We start from the raw sequence: 20,859 nt of genomic DNA on the forward strand, positions 1-20,859 counted from the left end.
CTTCCCACCCTGGAAAAAGCTGAACAACTTTGACCTCAAACCCCCCCACCCCCCAAGGTAGATCACTGCCAATTTTTTATTCTGTGAGTAGATCACAGTCTCTTGGGCATTGGACGTCCCTGCCATACACCTATTGAAGAGGGAAAATAAAATCTAATTTAACCAACTTTTAAAAACAATGCTTCAAAAAAATCATTCCTTGCATCCCTGTATGTAAAATCGTTAGGCTGTATCTTATAATATAAATCTCCTCATTGCGTTATCCACCCTGCCATTTACTCTTAGTTACTTTTAACCTCTGAGAAAATCAGCTTGCTCATCTATTTGTGAAAGCAGTGTCAGCATTTTCTCTATGAAAGGCTGCCAATATGTGTTCTGGGTGATTTGAATTAGGAAGACGCTTTTTTTTTTTTTTTTTTGGCTTATTAATTCTGGCCCATTCACTTGTGATGGTTTAAAAGTATGTATAAAAAAGCAAAGAGTTAAAAAACCTGGGCTGCAAAAGTCTCTGGCAGCCTAGAGGGAGCTAGTAGGCTCCAGTAGTGACTCATGTTTTGCCTGTGTCAGTCAGATAAGTATCAGCATCTGTCAGGAATAGAGGGAGTCAGGCAGGCTTTAAACTCTGGAGCATGCACAAAGTGAGGAGCAGGGAGTCTGCACTGCAGGAACTGTAATGCTGGCTCCCAGCATTCATTTCCCATCAGCCCTTCAGCTGCCGGAGATCTATACGGAATCCATGGTAACGGCATTAGCACACTATACATTCATCAGCTTGTGATGAGGAGCGAGCTGGCTGAAGGGATTCTGCTTCACAGAGCAAAAAGAGAACCTGGCTGATTTGCATTTTGCAATGATTTGCATTGATTGATTAAATGCATATTTGAAACGAACGAAGGTGCATAATCCTAATGAGCAGGGCTTCGTTCTGTATACATGCAGACCAGCAAGCAACTCTGCTGCTGAACATGGTTTAGGGGAAAGCTTATCTTTTCAAGATTTTGTAGCTCTGCTGCTTTATTTAAACCTTTAAAGGGAGGCTAAAATGAAGCAGTTTGAGAGCAGGAGCTTTAAGGGTGCCAGCTAAAGGGGGAGGAATTATTCTTACTGTTGCCTATTTGATAGAGTTGATAGCGCTGAAGCTGGACTGCGGTGGAGTCCCATCAGTAGTGTTTTAGCAAAGCTGGGAACATGAATTCTCAAAAGGGTTGAGGTTTATCAGCTGCAGTGCTTCCACAGACAAGATTAATTTAGTAATGGGAGGCGAGGGTCTGCTATCCAGGCTGCGGGTGCTACTGGTTCTGTTTGGCACGACCCCATCTGTAGGCAGAGCCAGCTGGTTTGCTTCGTTGATTCAGGTTGCTTAGATGGATCTCCCTTGTCCAAAGAGATCAGGAGGAAGCATCCTGCAGACAGACAAGATTGAAACTTGACATACTGTGGTCGTTGGCTTGTTCTTGAAGGTGCAAGGCTGGTTCAAAAGCAGCAAGAGATTCTCTGCCTGCAGAATGGTAGCCATGTTGGCAGCCGAAGGGTTAATCTCTTGTTGCTGTAATAGGTTGGAGAGCAGTGGCTCAGCCTGCTGGTGTTAGCAAGATTAAAAGCAGGAGCTGCAGTGCCATTGACAATGCTGAACGAGAGGGACTTTGACAGCAAACTGCAGCTAAAAATTTTTTGTTCCTTCTTCTTTATGTTTTTTTACGAAATAACCAGCTCCTCCCCCCTTTGTGCCTACCATCAAGTCTGATGATGACACCTCAAATTTCGATGAACCAGACAAGAATTCACGAATTGTATCCTCTCTGTGCCAGCTGAACCCTGCAGGTTTCTCAGGAGAAGATTTGCCGTTTGTAGGGTTCTCCTTCGTCAAGGCGTTGGGGATTCTCCGAACAGAGTAAGTAGGAATTGCTGTTTTGTAGAGAATGAATAGGGGAAAATCAGTGCCTGATGTACTTGGCGGTGGAACGGGGAGTGGGGGGGGGGTTAGGTTGGGGAAATGTGAATACCCAGCTCTTGACTGGTCTTCCCTCTGCTATAGGAAGATGATTCAGGCTTTGCTTTAGCTGTGATTCATGTCATTGGCTCTCACCCCCCTTCCCAATATTGTTGCATGAAAGGAATGCTTCATTCTGAGTCTAACGTTCCTCGTCTTAGAATCTGTCTGCTACATCCTAGAGGGAAGTGAACGGTTTTGACTGAATTCTCTCTCTGTGTGGCTTTGCAGGAATTTAGGAGAAATTTAGAAGAGTTTCAGATCTTGAGGGATGGGGGTGTGTTTGATTGGTGTGAAATGGCTAGGGCATTGCTAAGCACTCTAGGTCTACAAGGTTGGTCCGGTGAGGCACAGAGGTGTGGAGTTCATTTTCCTGGGAGCAAACTAGCAGCTCAGGTTACCCATTGAAACTGGGAGCAAGGTATCGACAAAACTCATGGTCAAAAGAGGCATTGGAGCTGCAGGATGGATGATGCAGAGGTCCATAGCGATTGGATGTCTTATGGGAAGATAGAAGGTCCTATACGACAGTGGTACAGGGAAGAGTATCAGTTGTATAATGATGCCCCTTCTGGTCTGGTGGGCCCTTAATTTTTTTTGCCGCTACTGCCCAGAAGTAAAGCATGAGTATATAGCACGTCCAATTGAAGAACAGCTATAGGGTTGCCGGTCAGATAAATGCAGAGACTTTCCTTGGGATTCCATGTACAGTGTGCTGTTAGCCGCCCCCGATGTCTCAGTATAATGCAAGTTGTATTATGGGGTGGAAAGTCTAACCAAATCAGGTCTCTATATTTCTTAAATGTGAACTCTTGGGGCATGTGTGGAAGATGATCTGTTTAAAAGAGAAGCCTGGAAACCAAATCTGATTTCTCTCCTGGCACCAACGATGTTCCCAGTGTTATGAGTCAGAGAGGAACCTTAAATAGGCCAGCAATTAGAAGGGAGCTTCTTGACTGCCTGTGGTGTCCTCCTACTCGCAGGTGTCTCTTTTCTGGAGGGGGAGGAAGACAAGGGAGTACCAAGCAGGAATTGGAAGGTGGTGCTGTTGCCTCTGCGCCAGTGAGACAATCCTCACTTGATGTCTTTTGTGCTCAATTTTGGCATTGTCGCTCCTGAAAAGCTTTTTAAAATGTTCCGATAAGAACTAGGAAGATGGTTGCTAGACTGGAGATCTTCCTTTTCACACTAGACGTCTTGAGTGCTGCTACCTATGTGATGGAACGGTGGGGTTTATATTGGCTGATTCGTGGAGGTTATCCATGGCTATTGGCTGAAACCTCCATGCTCAGAGGCAGTATACCTCTGTGAATACCTAATGCTGGGGGCATAAAATAAAATAGAGGCTGTCGCCTTCACATCCGACTGCCCAGAGACTTCTAGTCATTTTAGTCTGATCCAGCAGGGCAATTTCCCGGGGCTTTTACTGTTTCTTACAAATGAACCTTTAATCAAGGAGGTAATTTATATTTTTTTTAAAATGTAAATTTTGGAAGCTGAAGATAAGACTAGGAATAGTGATCAAATTAACAATTAAGATCTTGAAATAAAAGATCAGAGACTTTCCCTGAGACTTTAAATTGTGCTCCAGAACATCTGCTCCGATTGCAATAGAAATAAAGAGTGGCTAAGGCATTGGTTTGAATCTTGCCTCTTCCATAAAATCATGTCCTGGCTGTGGGCAAGCATCTCTCTCTCAGCCTGTGGCCCCCATCTGCCTTGTGCAGCTAATTGCATCAGCTTACCTCGCAGGATTGTTGTAAGGATTGCAACAAGATAATGTATAAGAGAGTGCTCTGAACATCTGAAAGCATTTTACAAATGCTGCTATTAATATTTAGCACTGAGTTGGAGACCAGTAGATGAAACTCTTTGGTATGATCTGGTCCAGAGATTATAGATCTCAGTACAGAGACATATAGACCATTGTTGCCAGGATACTTGAGCCATTTTAGTTGATCTGGAAGTCCAGATTGCATATTGCGTTCATTGACTTACGGATCATGTTTTATGGCATTAGTTTATTGATGACCCATGGGATAGCTTGGCTGTCCGATGGATTTTTTTCACCTCCGACATGGGCATGCAACTTGGTGAAGACTATCTTGGATGCGTGAGAAGGCAATGCCTGTACAGTAAAGGGTTGTGGTTGATTTGCTTTGGCTTGGATGCTGGACAGTTTCTGTGGTTACCTTATAATTTTTAGGATACATTGAAAATGATTTCATTCAGATTTAGTAAGATTTTCTTGCAACAGCAGATATTTCTTAAAGAGAAACGTTAACAAACGTATTGCACTAATTCCATGTACATCCGGTAGATACTGTTTATTTATTGTCATTTATTGTCAGAACCAGAGGATTAATTGTCTGTTTCTGGCTAGGTGCAGCATCTTCAAATGGCATAATTAAAAAGTAGCAAGGTCAGTTACGATAGTTTTAGGAAACCTCTCAAGATTCCAAGTCGTGTTGCTGAATATGCCTAGACGTTCTGATTCTCTGGATTTATTTTATACTGCAGACCAGGGCTTTTTTCAGCCGGAACTCAGTTCCGGCACCTCTCAGGTGGGTGCCATTGCCATTCTAAGAGAACGAGGGAGGTGTTCATGCTGAGTTCCGGCACCTCTTTTTCCAGAAAAATAGCACTGCTGCAGACCGTTATAGAGTTTTATATTGGTTTAAGTGAAATGGCTTCCCCCAAAGAATCATGGGAATTGTAGTGTCGTGCAGTTGCTGCAAATTCTCTGGTGGAAAGCTTTACTCCCTCCTCACAGAACTAGCTCCCAGAATTCCCTAGGGAGAGGAAATGACAATAGTGTGTGCCACACTACTTATGTGGTGTTGATATGCTCTGTGTATTTTTAAAATTTGGGGAACCATTTTTCTTAACTGTGGAGTATGGCAGGTACTTCTCAGTCAACAGGGTCTTCCAGCTATTGAGATGAAACAAGAGCCTAGACATTGTGCATAGAAATGGTTGATAAGCTTGCCCTTTAAAATAATGAGAGAGGTGCTTATGAGATGGCCATACATCTGGAAGCGATGATTTTAATTGCCCTTCTCATTTTTCGGTCTTGAATACCATTATCATTTTTGATGTCTTATAAGAATGGCTATATATTTCATGTAGAAAAGATAAAGTGAATTTCAGAAGATTAGGATGCTTCTGTGAGTGCTTGGGTCACCTGGAATAATAAGGAACGGTGTCCTTCTGCTTGTTAACTGACATTTCTCAACAGCAGGCTTGTCAACTGGGGCATTTTAGATAAGTATGTTGTGTGGGAGAACAAGGATTCTACCCAACATTAGTCCTACTCAGTTTGACTAATTGAAATTAATTTATTAAAGTTAATAATAATGATAATAATAATTTTATTATTTATACCCTGCCCAACTGGCTGGGTTGCTCCAGCCACTCTGGGTGGCTTCCAACACATTTAAAAACATTGTACGTTAGTCAGGTCTACCAATTTCAACAGACCTATTGTGAGCTAGACAGACATTGGATACAAGGACTGAACTCCCCACTGAGATCCATCTGAGTTGCTTCGGGTCTCAGGTGCCTGTCAGTGACCAGGAATCCTGGTTTCACGCAGATTTGAAACCAGAATTTCGTAATTCCACATTCAGAAAAGCTGTGTGGCATTCCAGTTGATAAGGAAAATTCTGGGTTGTAACACAGTCCATTGCTTATAGACTTCATCTTGCAAATCACAAGGCCATGGGCTTGCCTTGATTTATTTTGATCAATAACTGCTTGTTTAGTAGACACTAGACAGGGATTGAATTAGCGAGCATGGATGTGACACAGTGCCACCCATGCTGGAGTGTGAAATCTCCCTTGTCTTAATAACACATTAGTGCACTGCTTAGGAAAGTGATGGCATTTGCAGGGTTGCTGTTGCCATCAAGTATAGGAGGGGGATGAGAGAGGGCAGCAAGCTCTGAAGCTGAATCCTGACCTTGTGCAATCTTGGGCCTTGCTTTCACTGAGGTGGTGGTAACCTGTGTCTGGCGTGTACCACTCTGGAGTGCTGGTACAAGGAGTCTTACAATGCAAGGGCGCTCCCTACAAATGAAGTAACTAAAATTCCCTGCACATAGAAAACTAGCATATCAGGGGAAAGACTGTTGTCGACATTCTCGTTTTCTACATGCAGGGAATTTATTTTGGTATCACTAGATAGGGGCATTCTGTCATGTGATCCCCCACCTACAGTCTGAAGTGGTACATGGGTTGCTATCTTCCTGTGAGCTGTGTGTGGAGTTCAGCTCTGCTTCAACCAGTGAGATGTCTTGGCAAGGACTGCTTAGAACTACCGTATTTTTCGCTCTATAACACGCACCCGACCATAACACGCACATAGTTTTTAGAGGAGGAAAACAAGATAAAAAATATTCTAAACGAAACAGTGGATGTATGATTTTTGTGGTTCATGCTGCGGCCACAGACATGTGATCTGACGGTGAGTTTGGGGTAGCCCAATGCAAAAATCCTGAGGATCCATGTGGATCCATGCTTTGTAACCATGTTTTTGCACCATTGTGGCCCCAGGCAACAGTGGGTGCGTGATTTTTTTGGTGCAGGCTGTAACCATGGATCCTCTGCTCACTACTGCAGCAGATCCCCCAGTCATCCGTAGGCATTCACTCCATAACACGCACAGACATTTCCCCTTACTTTCTAGGAGGAAAAAAGTGAGTATTATGGTGCAAAAAATACGGTAATTACCAAACTAAGTACTTTAATGAGCTGAGAACTGGTGGGAGAATGTCTATATGGGCTGATTTTCCTTGTCATGAGAGAACCACCCACAGTCTTGATTCAAGCCTTGAAAAATGTCATCAGCTGGTCTGCTAAGTTCCTTAAACATCTGAGGCTTCCTGTTCAGTGACCCTCTAAAAGCTGCTGTTTATGTGTTGCTGTAACTGAGGTACATTGATGAGGGATAGAAAATGGAATTTCTTTTTAAGCAGGAACTGGGGTTCTCAAGAATTTGGTAAATAAAACACTTTCCGCATTGGAAACTGGTTCCTGGCTTTGGAGAAAACCAGCATTTACTCAGCCTATTAATGTGTGTGTAAAGCAGGGATGTGGAACCTGTGGTCCTCTCTGAAGGTGTTGGACAAAAACTCCCAGCATCTCTGACCATTGGTCATGCTGATGAACATCTGGAGGGCCACAGGTTCCCGACATCAATGGTGTAAACTAAGGTATCACATTGGGATCATCTCTCTTCCTCCATCCCGCGCCATATAGCCTCATTGGCTCCAATGCATGATCACTGCATCTCGGCATTAGGAGTTGTGACAATGTCCAAAGTCACACGCATTCTTAAGCCTATGCATATGGAATTCTGCCCTGTGTACTGTAGAGATTGCATCAGATGAACACAAAGGAAGCTGAAGTTGTAGACAGGGCTGGTGGGTGCTGTTGTGCTCGCCTGCCACAAGCTCAAGCTTATTTATTTATTTTATTTATTTCTGTCCGACTCTTCCTCCCAAAGTAGCCCAAGGTGGCAAACATCCATGGTTCAAGCAATGCAATAGTTTGCATGCTTTTGCAAATATATGATAATATTGGTTAGTTAATGTTTTGACAGAGACTGTAGAAGATGCTCTTGCATGAAAGCCCTCTTGAGGATTTAGAGCAAGCCTTTGCAGGAGATGGCTAATTTTTATTTTTGTTTCCTAACTGCCTTTCTGCCCCCCAATAGACCAACCAGGTTGTTTACAAGCAATGTAAACAGTGACATCTACAACACCATTTAGTAACAGTCGGGACCCATTAAAAACTTTCAAGGCAGCAAAAGGATTTTTTTTAAAAAAAAGATTGGCTATAGCTCATCAAACCTTTCATCAAAAAACCACAGGAATGGGCCCACCTTGTGGACTTCAAGGGGAACACTGGTGGCAGGTGATATTCCATTACCTAAAAAGGCCCATTTTGAGTGGTAAACCATAGCAGGGTCTCATCCAAAGACCTTAACGCCTTGAAAGGGGTGGGGAGCTTGTATGGGAGTGGGTTTTTTCTGAAACACCCTTAATCAAGACTCTCTAGTCTAGGGTTTTCATGGTCCTGAAACAACTTCACAGCTAATGAAATTCTTCTAAGATGGGCAGAATGTGGTTCCAAAAGGTACTCGTCTTTAGCTTGGACATTGACAGCCAAGTTTTTGTGTGATTTATTTATTTGTGTGTGAGAGACCATCTCTATTGTCTGGTATATATTCTTTAGTTTGTTCCAAGTAGTTCTATTAGGTTTTAATACTATATGATTCTTACCTTGTGGTGAAGGGTGGGTAAGAATTCACTCTTAAAAAAGTAAAATAAATTTTTTTTCAATCATGCACAAAAAATAACACAAGAGGAAGAAACTCAAATAAAGGGCCATCAGTTTCTTTCTTAAGTACAAGGTGAGAAAACATGAACAAACACCTGTAAATAAGCTTTTAAGATTGTCACACTTCCACATTGGTGGCGACAAAGAGTCCTGAGATAAGTATTGTAGCATTAGAAATGAAATATGTGGACTATACCACATAAACATGTTCTGTGGTTTCTAAACCTTTGGAGACTTTTATATTGTTGCACGCCACCCCCAAACTCTGCCTAGCAGCGACAAGATTCAAGCTGGGCTTGGAAAATTGGGTACGGCAGAGACTAATATCTTTAAGTTACAGGGTTTTATTTGCACTTATATACACCTGGATCTACTGTGGAGAGTTCAAAGCATTCACATCTCTAGTAGCCTTGCTTCCTGCAGGAGTGCAGTATTGGATTCCAGGGCAGCCAAAACACCATCTCCCCGTGTGTCTTAGTTCCAGCCTGTCATTCCCAGCTCACATGGAGCTTTGCCCCTCTTCCCCCTTCTCACTGCTGACTGACTCCAAGGAGCTCCCAAAGCCTACGGCAGGCATGTCCAACTCCCAAGAGACTGTATAAAAAAACCTGGTAGATCGCAATCTACTGGTTGGACATCCCTGGCCCTACAGCATTCCTATTAGAAATCCTAAACCTGGCCTTTGCCTCTGTCTACTAGCACTCAGCAAAGAAGGACACCCCCCCCTGTAACCTTGGAAACCGCCCTCCTCTGTTGACTGGCTGGGAGTCTTCTGCCCTGGTGATGGTTTCCATTGATGGGCCACTTACTCTGCTTTATTCCTTAAAGCAGGCATGGCCAAACTTGGCCCACCAGCTGTTTTGGGACTACAATGCCCATCATCCCTAGCTAACAGGACCAGTGGTCAGGGATGATGGGAATTGTAGTCCTAAAACAACTGGAGGGCCAAGTTTGGCCATGCCAGCCTTAAAGGCTTGCACTCAGCTGGCCCTGCCCTGCTAGCCTGGTTTGTTTGCATACGCTAAACGTAGGAATTTCCGTGTTTGGCCCGGTGTAATCAAACCTTGTTTAATTCTGACTTTTACTAAAGCCAAGAATTATGGGGAGGATCTGGCACAAACCCACAACACATTTAGGGGGCTCTAGCCTTCCCCCCTGCAAAGTTCATAACAATATTATGCATTATCTTTTCCGCGATGGCCAGGTTCCGTATGTTTTCATGCCATAAAGATATTAGCTGGCCCTGTGGCGTCCTCCACACTTGTGCTATAAGCATCCTAGCTGCTGCTATTCATTTAAAATAATTTAAAAATAAATAAATAGAATAGAATAAAAAAATGAAAGAACACCAGTTAGGGAACGTACTGGGTGACTGGAAGTTTCTGGATTGTCTCCACAAGCAGCTCCACACGGAGCAAACCACAATAGTCTTAAACCTACAGGATGCCAGCTGTGTAGCCTTCCTCAAATATACTGCAGTAGGAAAAAATCTAATTAGTTCTGAAATGTAGGGGAAAAAACAAATTTGCTATACTTTTATTAAATGGAAGACATTTTAAAGACTCTAGGCAGCCTGTGGAAAAAAATACTTCCTCAGCAGGCTTAGGCGCTTAAATTATATTGTACTGAAGAGTTATTAAATGTGAAAAGGGTTCTAGGGAAAAGTGAGATGGGCTGTTACTTAAGCTAGTACTACCAAAATTGGTGGTCTCAGAGGGTTAAATTAGTTAATTCTCCCCTTCTAATTAGTTAACAGATAAATGACCTCCTTCCCTACTGGCCTTCTTGGGCTTTATGATCTGCAGAGTGGGCTTTTTGGTAGTTCCATCAACAGAGTATATAGAGTTCTGAGGAAGAGAAAAAATTCTGTAGGAAGAGAAAGAAACCAGGGATCAGTCCCCAATTTAAGCATTTCATATCAATAGCCTATAGGGTAGTAAAGTTCACAAACGTTTCCCCACTAGCAACTGGAAGTGGTATTGCATGACCGAGAGGGACTGTACCTTGGTGGGTAGAGCTGTGCATACATTAAGAACATAAGGAGAGCCTGCTGAATCAGGCCAATGGTCCACCTAGTCTAACATCCTGATCTCACGGCGCCTGTGGCAACACTTGCATCTGGGATTTGAGCACAAGAGTACTCTCCCCTCCTTTGGTTTCCAGCAACTGATATTAAGAAGCATTACTGCCTCTCTCTTTGGAGGCAGATCATAGCCATTGTGGCTAGTAGCCATCAGTAGCCCTCTCCTCCATGAATTTGCCTAATCTTCTTTTAAAGCCAAGAGGATTTGGAAGTTCAGAAGTTTCCAGACTCAATACCCGGTCTCTCCAGGTAGGGTTGGGAAAAGACTTCTGCAGTCACCTGCTGGAAGTCTGATAGGATATAGTCGAGAAACAGTCCTACTGCTGCCTCTGTTTGTATGAACTAGGGCAATACTTCGAAACCTTTATAAATGAAGATGTCTGAAGAGAAGCAGCATCAGTCTTGCAGTTTCCTGATCCTATGTGACTTGGATAGCTTCAGTGGTGCTACTGCCCATTAATCTGAGTTCTTGTTTTGAGTGAACAGTGCTGTCAAAGCAGTTTAGTGATGATGTACATGAGAGTCAGTGGTGGGGTAGTGGTTAGAGTGCCAGACTATGACCTTGGAGACCAGGTTTCAAGTCCCCGCTCAGCCATGAAGTTCACTAGGTGTGACATTGGGCCACTTGCTGTCTCTCAGCCTAACCTACTTCACAGGGTTGTTGTGAGAGTAAAATGGAGAGGGGAGAACCATATATACCACCTTGAGCTCCTGGGGCGCGGGAGTAGTTATATAAATGTAAGAACTAAGAAATGGGTAGGTGTTTGGGGGAAGGGCATAGCTCAGTGGTAGTGTGTCTGCTTTGCATAAAGGTCCTAGGTTCAACCCCCAGCATCTTCAGATAGGTCTGGGAATGTCGCCTACCTGAAATCCGGGAGAGTTGCTGCCAGCCAGTGTAGATTGCATTGAGCAAAATGGACCAATGGTCTGACTCAATGTATGGCAACTTCCCATGTGTTGCATGAAGCTGGATTCAGCATATTGAAGTAAGTGCTTGTTTGGGAACAAAGTTATGGCCCAAGTTCATTTCATGCTTTAATATGACCTGTTGTGTGCCTTTTCTTAGTTTGGGTTATGCTAGAAGAATTTTGTCTCTTGATCGTTCTTCTTTATCTGGAGCAGGCTCTCCTAATTATGCAGTGCAGGGTAGTCACTGGAATACGTATTACTAAACGCTCTTATAGTTGGGCATATTGTAGTTCCTTAGTAACTGGCTTCAGATTAGGAAGTCTGTTGATGATGGGTATGTACTTCTAAAAATGGGATGAAACGCTTTTTCATTCATTCATTCAGTCAGTCAGTCAGTTGTACCTTCCAAAATAAAATGTTTCCAAGGTGTCCTACAACACAGGCAATACAAAGAATTTAAGGGGCCATCCTAAACAGACACTAAGGATTAAGCATAGAAAGGATTTCTGAGCAGAGTGTTTTTTGCAGCACGGCTAAAGTCAGCAAGAGGTGTGTAGCAGATGTCCATAGGGCTGTAGCACCAGCTTTGAAAAGGCCCTGTCCTTGGTACCCACCAGTTTGATTTAAGAAATGGTGGGCCAGGGAGAATCTAAGCTCAGTTAGTTAAAGCATGGTACTGATAACACCAAGGTTGCAGGTTTGATTCCTGTATGGGACAGCTTCATTGCATTGCAGGGGGTTGAACTAGATGATCCTCAGGGTCCCTTCCAACTCTATAATTCTATGAAATCTATAATCTTGAAGTCAGTTTCCTAGGGCTGCTATGGGTGCAAGTGGCATTTGTGGTGGTGAAACTCTACATTGACTGCCTGAGATGAGTCAAAGTACAATAGAGTACGATAGGGAGAAGGAATGCTGGCTCCTTAGATCCTTGACAGGAAGAACATTTTGAAGGCCTAGATAAGGAAGGTGGAAGCAGGAGCTGGAAGTCTTGAGAAACCAGCAAATAGGTACAGAAGGAATTATCCAGAGAAATAAGAAGAAAGAAATTTGGTGATATGGGTAGAGAGAAAAGATAAATATGACTAGGTTACAGAGGCTATGTTGGCTATGTTCTCCCTCAACTGTTGAAGGCAGCATGCCTCTGTACTCATACTGGTGGGAATCACAAGAGGGAAGAGTAATACTTGGGGGTTTGTGTCCTGCTTATGGACTTCCCATGGGCATCTGATTGGCCACTGTAAGAACAAGATGCTGGACTAGGTGGGTCTTTGGCCCAATCCAGTAGGGCCGCTCTTACATACTTGTGCATAAGCAGGATAACAGTAACACAATGATATCACCAAAGCAGCAACGAAGATGAAACAAACATAAAAATCTCAAGTTGCCTACCACCCAAAAGTTAAGCTGGGGTATGGTTTGGCAGGCCTTCATGGAGAAAACATTCTATTTCACCAAATTACAGATAGCAATTGGTTCTGTTAACCAACCAAAGTGCTTTCACCGTTGGTTCTGTCCATTCCTCCGAGAGAGCAAAGCAAGGTCTTGTTTGTAATGCCATAGGTAAACTTTGAAGGCTTGGTGTGGCAGGTGTCCGTCCCCGTCCCCCCCATTCATAGTTGTGTGGAAAGGAGACTGGGACTTGTGTCCCTGTTACGTAGAGCCATGGGGAGGGTCAGAAAATGTCAGGATGACTTGCTGTCGGTCAAGCCCAACTGGAGTCTGGAGAAAGGCAGGGCCTCCCCCTAATCTTGCAGTAAGCCTCGTAGAAACTCCAAAGTCAGGGAAACCTTGAAGTTGGGGGAGCTGCCACACTTTTGGGGTGCTGTTATCTGACAAAAAGAAGGTAGTGACCAATGGCACCTTGGCAAGTGTATGTGTATGGACAGGCGACCTGCTTTTTCTTTGCATTTGTGCTTCTGCAAATTCCTCTAGTAGTAAGCATTTGCTATTCAAACTACCCCAAGGTATTTATTTCCATGGCTGGCTTCCCTCTTCGCTCCAGGGATCTACAACCAGTTTATTAATTGCCTAGTTAAATAGACTGTGCTGCTGTGAATAGCTTTTGTGTGTGCATGTTGTGGTTTCCTTTTTCTTTTATTATGGTAAGCGTTCAAGGATGGGCGGGGGAGTATAAACCTGTTTTATCAATCTAGTTCTTAATATACAAAGTGTCTAACAACAAATAGCTCCAGTTCCAGAAAGAATATTTCAGTGTTTGCCCTGTACAGTGCTGGCATGTAGAGTAGGTTTTGATTTTTTTTAAACAACAACGTTGTATAGGGGTTGGGATAGCTATTTTGAGCCAGAGGATCACATTCCCACATGGGCAACCTTCTGGGAGCTGCATGCTGGGTTGTAAGGGGCAAGAGGGTCTTACTCTGCCTTTTGTCTGTCGTAGTTGTGGAGAAATGAACTACAACTCCCATCAGCCCCAACAAGCATGGCCAATGGCCAGGGATAATGGGAGTTGTAGTTCAGTAGCATCTGGAGGGCCAGAGGTTCTCCACGCCTGGTCTGTCACACTAAGATGGTGATGTCTGAACCAGGCCAGTCTTTCTCAAGCCATCAAACACATCTCTGGATGTTTCTTTTTCCCCATGAAGAGTTTTAACACTTTGCTCTTCTAATGCTAACAAACACTGTGCAAGCTACTAGTAATGCCTCTAGGTTAGACCTCAATAATGTACTCTAAGTGGAGCTTGTGCTTAATGGTTGAAAACCCCATGGGGTCTTTCCATCTCAGCAACACCTTTTTCATGTCTTTCCCATTACTTCCTTTGACTGGCTTCTAAATTGCAGCCATAAAGATTGCCATGTATTGTGATGGCCATTGTGAAAATAATAATATACCCACCTTTCCCAGAAAAAAAGTCTTTATGTGATGCTTAATAGCAACATAAAGTGGCTCAGCTCTTGTAACTAGGGCAATCTCATATTCATCTTGCAACCTATCCCAACAAGGTTCGTAGGGATGTTCTGGTGGGTCTTTGCATCCTCTGGGGTGGGGTGAGGAAGGGCCTGTGGGTCCTCCAGGGGTTTTGGACTCCAACTCCCATCAGGCCCAGCCAGCATGTCCAATGGTCAAAGAATATGGGAGTTGGGAATTGTAGTCCAGCAATGTCTGGGAGGAAACAGCTCTTAGCTCATATCCATAAATAATCTTCCATAAATAATGTCTCTTATAGTCCGTCCACAACAAAAGTATGTGGTGGCCGGGTTACTAAGTCATTTACCTGACTGTAAAGGTATTATCAAAATGTGCTATGTTTTTGCTTTTGTTGTATTATCTGATATTCAGAGTTGCATCCAATGATAATCATATAGAGTAGAGCCATTGAAAATAGTCTGACTAACTTGGATCCATTAATTTCAATGGGCCTGCTCTGAGTTGAAGTTAAATAACAGCAGGTTTTTTTGGGTTTCATGTGTGTGTGTGTAATGATCTTTTTATAAACCATTTAGACTGCTCTGGTGTGGTGGTACATAAATATGTGTAAATTATTATTATTATTTGGGGTTCTTTTTTCCCCTTTAAAGGTCTGCTTTGGGTTTGGATTCTCCAGCCAAGATTAACTCCATGGAAAAGAAAATCCTTCTTAAGAGTAAAGAGCTGCAAGACACCCAGGATAAGTACCACAAGGTATTTATTTACATGGCCAGCCTCCCACCTTGCTCCAGGGATCTTCAACCTGTGTATGCCAAAGGACCTACCAGATGCTGCTGATGGGTCCACAGCTTCGGTGGAGCACTTTCCTCCTCACCAGTTAGATGAGGGAGATGAGTTTAGGTCATGTCTGTTTCTAGATCCGTTAATTTTATAACAAAAGGAGGCTCTGGATTTTCTCTAGATCTTTGCTTGGCCTGGCGGTGACGGCAGTGGTTTCCAGCAGGTGGCATTTCTTCTTCCATCAAATGCTCAGCAGCTTCGGTTCTGTTCTGAACGCTACGAAGTCTCTCTTCTTCTGCTTCTTCTTTTCCTCTTTTCGTCCTTCGGTTTCTGCTTATGTAACTGTTGCCGCTTCACTGATTTGACAGTGAGAACTGTTGCTGAAAGAAAACTCACTGGGATATACATTTTAAACCCCTCTCTTTGTTTTGAGAGACTTTAAAGAGTGTGCAGTTCCTTCTCTTTCTGTTCCGTGCTGGACTTGACATTTGATCCCTCAGAAGGACATGGGGGGGAGCCCTCCTCTGGTCCAACATGGATTTGGGATAAAGCTAAAGTGACCCATCTCTGGAGAGAAAAAAAAAATAACCAGGTGAAAAAATGATTGTGGCTTCTTTGCTAACTGGGGTTCGAAGAGTGACTGAATGTGAACAAGCGGCTTGAATGAATGGGGTGACTTAGACTTACTGCCTTTCCTTGAGAAGGAACTGTGAATCCCCAGGAGCAGAACCATGGTATTTGATTTTAAACAGAATTCTAGCCTAGTCTCTCTTCCAGAGACAGATTTTCCTCCCGAGTTGTGCATCGACCCTTTGTCTGCTCGTAGACCCTTGGAAAATGCTTTTAAACCTTTTAATGTTTGTTGCAGATGGAGCAGGAAATGACGCGCTTGCACCGCAGAGTGTCGGAGGTGGAGGCTGTACTTAGCCAAAAGGAGGTGGAACTGAAAGCCTCCGAGACCCAGCGATCCCTCCTTGAGCAGGACCTGGCTACCTACATCACAGAATGCAGTGTGAGCCTCTACCTGTTCCCCCTGAAGTCACTGACTTCCGTTGGTCTAAAACCTTTCTGTTATGGATGTCTCCGTAAGGCATATGGCAGAGGGAGCTTAAGAAGGACAGCTGTCTTAATTAAATAGGGGTGGTTAAATGGCAAAGCACTGTAAGCCTGTTACATGGTTTTAATTCATTAATGACCTGATAAGTTGACAGCGTGGCAGAGAAGGCAAAGGAAATTTAGCCTGAGTCTTCCATTCAGAAGGTAGCAGCGGATATGGTGCTTGTTGGAGTTTACATACTTTGGACTATTTCCTTAACCATATCTGAAGCAAGGTAGTCATGATTCAGAAGCATTTATTTGACACTGGTAGGGAAGTCTGTGCAACGAATCTTCTTACATTGATCCTTTTCTTTTTGTAGTATTAGCATATCTGAAACTGCCAATACTTTGACTTTCCAAGGAATTCTTGGTCTAACTGGAGGTGTCAAGAGATTGAACCTTGTGTTCATAAATAGGCCACAGCTCAATAGCAGATCCTTTCTCCATTCTGTACTTTAACAGGGATAGTTGCCGGTGTCCTCCTTGCTCATGTAGGTCTTTAAATTGCACTCCAAAATGGTGTTTTTTTAAAAACAGCATACCATATTTCATTCAAGTGGACGTGTTCTTTTGTTGCTGTCGAGGCAGGAGACTGGAGCTGAACAGAAGCTAAGATGCAAGCTTTGGGTTTTGCTGTCCTGTTGGTGTCGTTTTTTTCTCCATAACTGATAACATTTTCCTTGGTACAGCTGCATGCAAAGTGGCTGTGTATTAAACGTTGCGCTTTTGCAGAGCTTAAAGCGAAGTCTGGAGCAGGCTCGGATGGAAGTGTCTCAGGAGGATGACAAGGCACTGCAGCTCCTTCACGATATCAGGGAACAGAGCCGGAAGCTTCAGGAAATCAAAGAACAGGTGTGTGTAGCTACTTCTCAGAGGAATGTAGTGGCTGGTGATAGCTTTGGCTTTGGCTTGTGCTAGCCAGTCCTCACACTAGGAATAGATCCAGGGTGTTGGTGGAGTTTAAAAACTCTTTTCTCTCTCATATGTGGCTTTCCATATATACACATCTTTTTCAAATGAAAGGGGGCATAACTTTTGTGTTCAGCAAAAATGTGTTTCACTCTGTGTGGTTGTGTGTGCTTCCTCCCTCTGTGTTTTTCCTTACACAACTGCCTGTTTGCCGTTTTTTCCTTTGTTCTTTCTGAAGTGTGTGACACCCCACTTCCTCCCACAGGAGTATCAGGCTCAGGTAGAAGAGATGAGGCTAATGATGAATCAGTTAGAAGAAGACCTCATTTCAGCTCGCAGACGGAGTGATCTTTATGAATCGGAATTGAGAGAGTCCCGATTGGCTGCTGAAGAGTTCAAACGTAAAGCCACAGAATGTCACAACAGGCTCCAGAAGGTAGCTAAGGTCAGGGAGCTATAATTCTGTTTTTTGGGGTTAATTTTGGCAGTCTTGCTCCTCACACCAATGTATTGAGAATAGATTCGACTTCATTAGGTTTCGTTTGCATGCCATGATTGCTCTGCTCTGCTTCCAAAGGTGGAGGCAGCAATGCTTCCACATACAGTGGTACCTCGAGTTACAAACGCTTCAGGTTACAAACTCCGCTAACCTGGAAGAGTTACCTCGAGTTGAGAACTTTGCCCCAGGATGAGAACGGAAATCGTGTTCTGGCGGCGCAGCGGCAGCAAGCGGCCCTATTAGCGAAAGCACGCCTCTAGTTGAGAACAGTTTCAGGTTAAGAACGGACCTCCGGAACAAATTAAGTTTGTAACTAGAGGTACCAGTTGCTGGAAACTGCAGGAGGGCAGAATGGTCCTGTGCTTGAATCCTGCTTGTGGGCTTCCCACAGGCATTTGGTTGGCCACTGTGAGAACAGGATGCTGGACTAGATGGACCACTGGCCTGATCCAGCAGCCTCTTCATATGGTTGCAAATAAAAAAGCATGGCTTTGGTAGAAATTCAGACTTGTCATTTTGTTACTGAGTAGAAAAATAGCATGATATGGGGCAGCAATGGTTAAAAAAAAATACCCAAGAAATCTGATAGTCATTAATAATCTACATTTTTTCTCTGTTACCAAACAGTTTTTCTTGCTTGCCTATCAAGGGTTCATGGGGGGAAAGTTTTGTGCAAATTAATTGGAATAGATGCATCTATTCCAGAATTCCTGTTCTCCAAAAGGAAAGAGTCCATTCTCACCACTCTTTATCAATTTACCCCCTTCCTCTTAGCATAATTTAATAATGAATCTACAGACATGATTCATTGGCAGTTTGGAACCGCAGCACTTTTATTTTGACCCCATTTGTTCATTTTAAATACCAGTAATATTTTTTTTAAAAAAAAACATGACCCATTTAGAGCTGCACTTTTTTAATGTTCGTTTGAAGAAAGAATAGATTGAGACAGCTTTGAAACTGAGGAACTGCTGTTCATACTGCGGTGTCTGATCTGAATCCTGCGGCTGGGTGGTTCATCTTTCTTTCATCTTTGCTTTTAAAGGTTAAAGATCAAGGGAAAACGGAAGTCGGAGAGCTGTATTCCAAACTGGAGAAGGTATGTTCCTCTGGGTGTTTTGTACTGATAGAACCCCAGTATGAATTCAATGGGCTTTTCATTTAGTGATTTTGTGGTTTGATTTTGAAGTAGGCCTGATCAATAAGTGGTGTGTCCCCGTCCCCGGCACATGGGAGATGTATATATGTAAGAAAATGTATACAGTGGTACCTTGGGTTACATACACTTCCGCTTACAGATGCTTCAGGTTACAGACTCCGCTAACCCAGAAATAATACCTCGGGTTAAGAACTTTGCTTCAGGATGAGAACAGAAATCGTGCTCCGGTGGCACAGAAGCAGCAGGAGGCCCCATTAGCTAAAGTGGTGCTTCAGGTTAAGAACAGTTTCAGGTTAAGAACGGACCTCCGGAACGAATTAAGTACTTAAACCGAGGTACCACTGTATTCTTAATGCATGGGGATTTTGTGGTAAGCAGTGTGGGTGATGAAACATCTTAACCCTCCGCGCTGTGTTGATGCCCTGTAGTGATGTCTTCGTGAAAACTCTAGCTGCTTAAGATCACTTGCCCGTCTTGTACTCTTTGTGGCATTTCAACGTTTGTGAGTTGAAATGAACTTATAGCAGCTGGCTTAGAGCCGGGCACAAGCTGTGTGGGCAAGTCAGGGCAGAAGACTGGAAAGTTCAAGAGAAAGAAATCTCCAAGTTAGGGATACTTAGTGGGTAGGAGAACCCAGAGGCAGAGTGGGTGGATGAGAGAAGCAAATTATATTTGACAATTTACTGAGAAATGGAGAGCTATCCATCTAAACAGCTCTTCTAATACAATGAGTTTTAGGTGACTTCCGTGCCCTTTCTTCCCTTTGCCTACCCCATAAATCTGCTCTGGGGGGTTGGGGGAGCTCCTGGAACAAGTTTAGGGGCACACAAGGAGAAAAGGGGGCAGGGTCGTTCCATTGCACAGCTGAAACTCATGATGCTAGTGGAGCTGTTTAGATGGGTATCACCCAGGAACCTTAAGGAAGGGTAGGCATATGAAACAGAGATTTGGAGTTGAGAAAATGAGGTGCTATAGGGTGAAACCCCTGTATGCCAGTGTGTTAGCAGGAAGGGATGGAGGCAAGAGTGCTGCTTCTGAATTGATAGGGTAGCTGGCTGAAAGCTGGGGTGGTAAAGCTGGGGCAGTAGACTGAAACCCTGAGGCCAGAGAAAACGGACAGGGAGATGAAGAAAGGAGCGTCCAAGAAGAAAGCTGAACTGTGAATTGAATGCCAGAAATAAGGTGCCGGTAGTACTGGAGTCCTAGGGACACGGGTGGCGCTGTGGTCTAAACCCTGTTCCTGCCAACCTAGCAGTTCGAAAGCACGTCAAAGTGCAAGTAGATAAATAGGTACCGCTCTGGCGGGAAGGTAAATGGCGTTTCTGTGCGCTGCTCTGGTTCGCCAGAAGCAGCTTCTGGCCACATGACCCGGAAGCTATCTGCGGACAAACGCCGGCTCCCTCGGCCTATAGAGCGAGATGAGCGCTGCAACGCCAGAGTCGTCCGCAACTGGACCTAATGGTCAGGGGTACCTTTACCTTTAGTACTGGAGTACTGTGGTCTGCAGTGCCAAGGAGACATAGGTTTGTGCCAAAGGCGCTCCCCAGCCAAAGGAGTGCACACAGCAGATAGTTAACTGCTTATTATCAAAGCTGACACATACTCATTTCTATGGATATGAATGCCCACGCATAGGACTAGTGTCTAGGCAGCTATTCCCAGGTCATCACTCAATGGAGCAGTTGCAGCGACAGGGGGGCCACTCTCCCTCTACCAGTTTATATACCTCCCCCTGATGGACTGCGCGCAGGTAGCCAAAGTCTATGCCTGTGTGGAAGCTTCCTCTGCTCACCCCTCTTCAATCCCCTTCTGGTTCTAGGAAACAATGGGTGGAGAAGCTCCTGGCTCTTCACTTGCCTGGCTTGCCTCTTCCTCCTTTTCTTCTGACCCATCCTGTGCTCCACCCTCCAGCTCTGAAGCCTTCCCAGCCTCCGACTCTTTCCTCCTGGCAGCAATAGTTCCCCACAACTCACTGCCCTCTCTCCCGAGTCAGACTTCAACCCCTCTTCCCCCGGTGCACACTCATCAGTGTCTTGCCAATCCCTGGCATCTTGCTAGGCGCAGAGCTGGCATCTGGGTGGCTCTACTGCTATTCCTTTTCACATTTGCCTCCTATTCTCTTCATCTGGTCAAGAAGGGAGAGCAAAGTAGATCAAGCAATGGGAGTGAGAAAGAGCGGCAGCCATCTCTGCCAGCTCAC

The 20,859-nt window shown here is 44.1% G+C and overlaps 1 protein-coding gene across 13 annotated transcripts in view; it reads left to right on the top strand.

Annotated features, from left to right (window-relative positions):
- Positions 1-20,859, top strand: part of CIT (citron rho-interacting serine/threonine kinase) — a 111,273-nt gene that overhangs the window by 21,525 nt on the left and 68,889 nt on the right. For 9 of the 13 annotated variants that reach the window (XM_083417524.1, XM_083417527.1, XM_083417528.1 and 6 more), the window contains exons 10-15: positions 1,711-1,891; positions 14,865-14,967; positions 15,863-16,006; positions 16,825-16,944; positions 17,267-17,446; positions 18,546-18,599. In XM_083417524.1, the coding sequence (XP_083273650.1) occupies positions 1,711-1,891; positions 14,865-14,967; positions 15,863-16,006; positions 16,825-16,944; positions 17,267-17,446; positions 18,546-18,599 (782 nt within the window). Of the gene's footprint in view, positions 1-598; positions 740-776; positions 896-1,710; positions 1,892-14,864; positions 14,968-15,862; positions 16,007-16,824; positions 16,945-17,266; positions 17,447-18,545; positions 18,600-20,859 lie in introns of those variants that run through there. The other 4 variants (XM_083417525.1, XM_083417522.1, XM_083417520.1 and 1 more) reach the window with 3 other exon arrangements.

This window comes from Podarcis tiliguerta (genome assembly GCF_965153285.1).
Source record: "Podarcis tiliguerta genome assembly, chromosome: 16".
In the NCBI taxonomy this organism is placed as follows: Eukaryota; Metazoa; Chordata; class Lepidosauria; order Squamata; family Lacertidae; genus Podarcis; species Podarcis tiliguerta.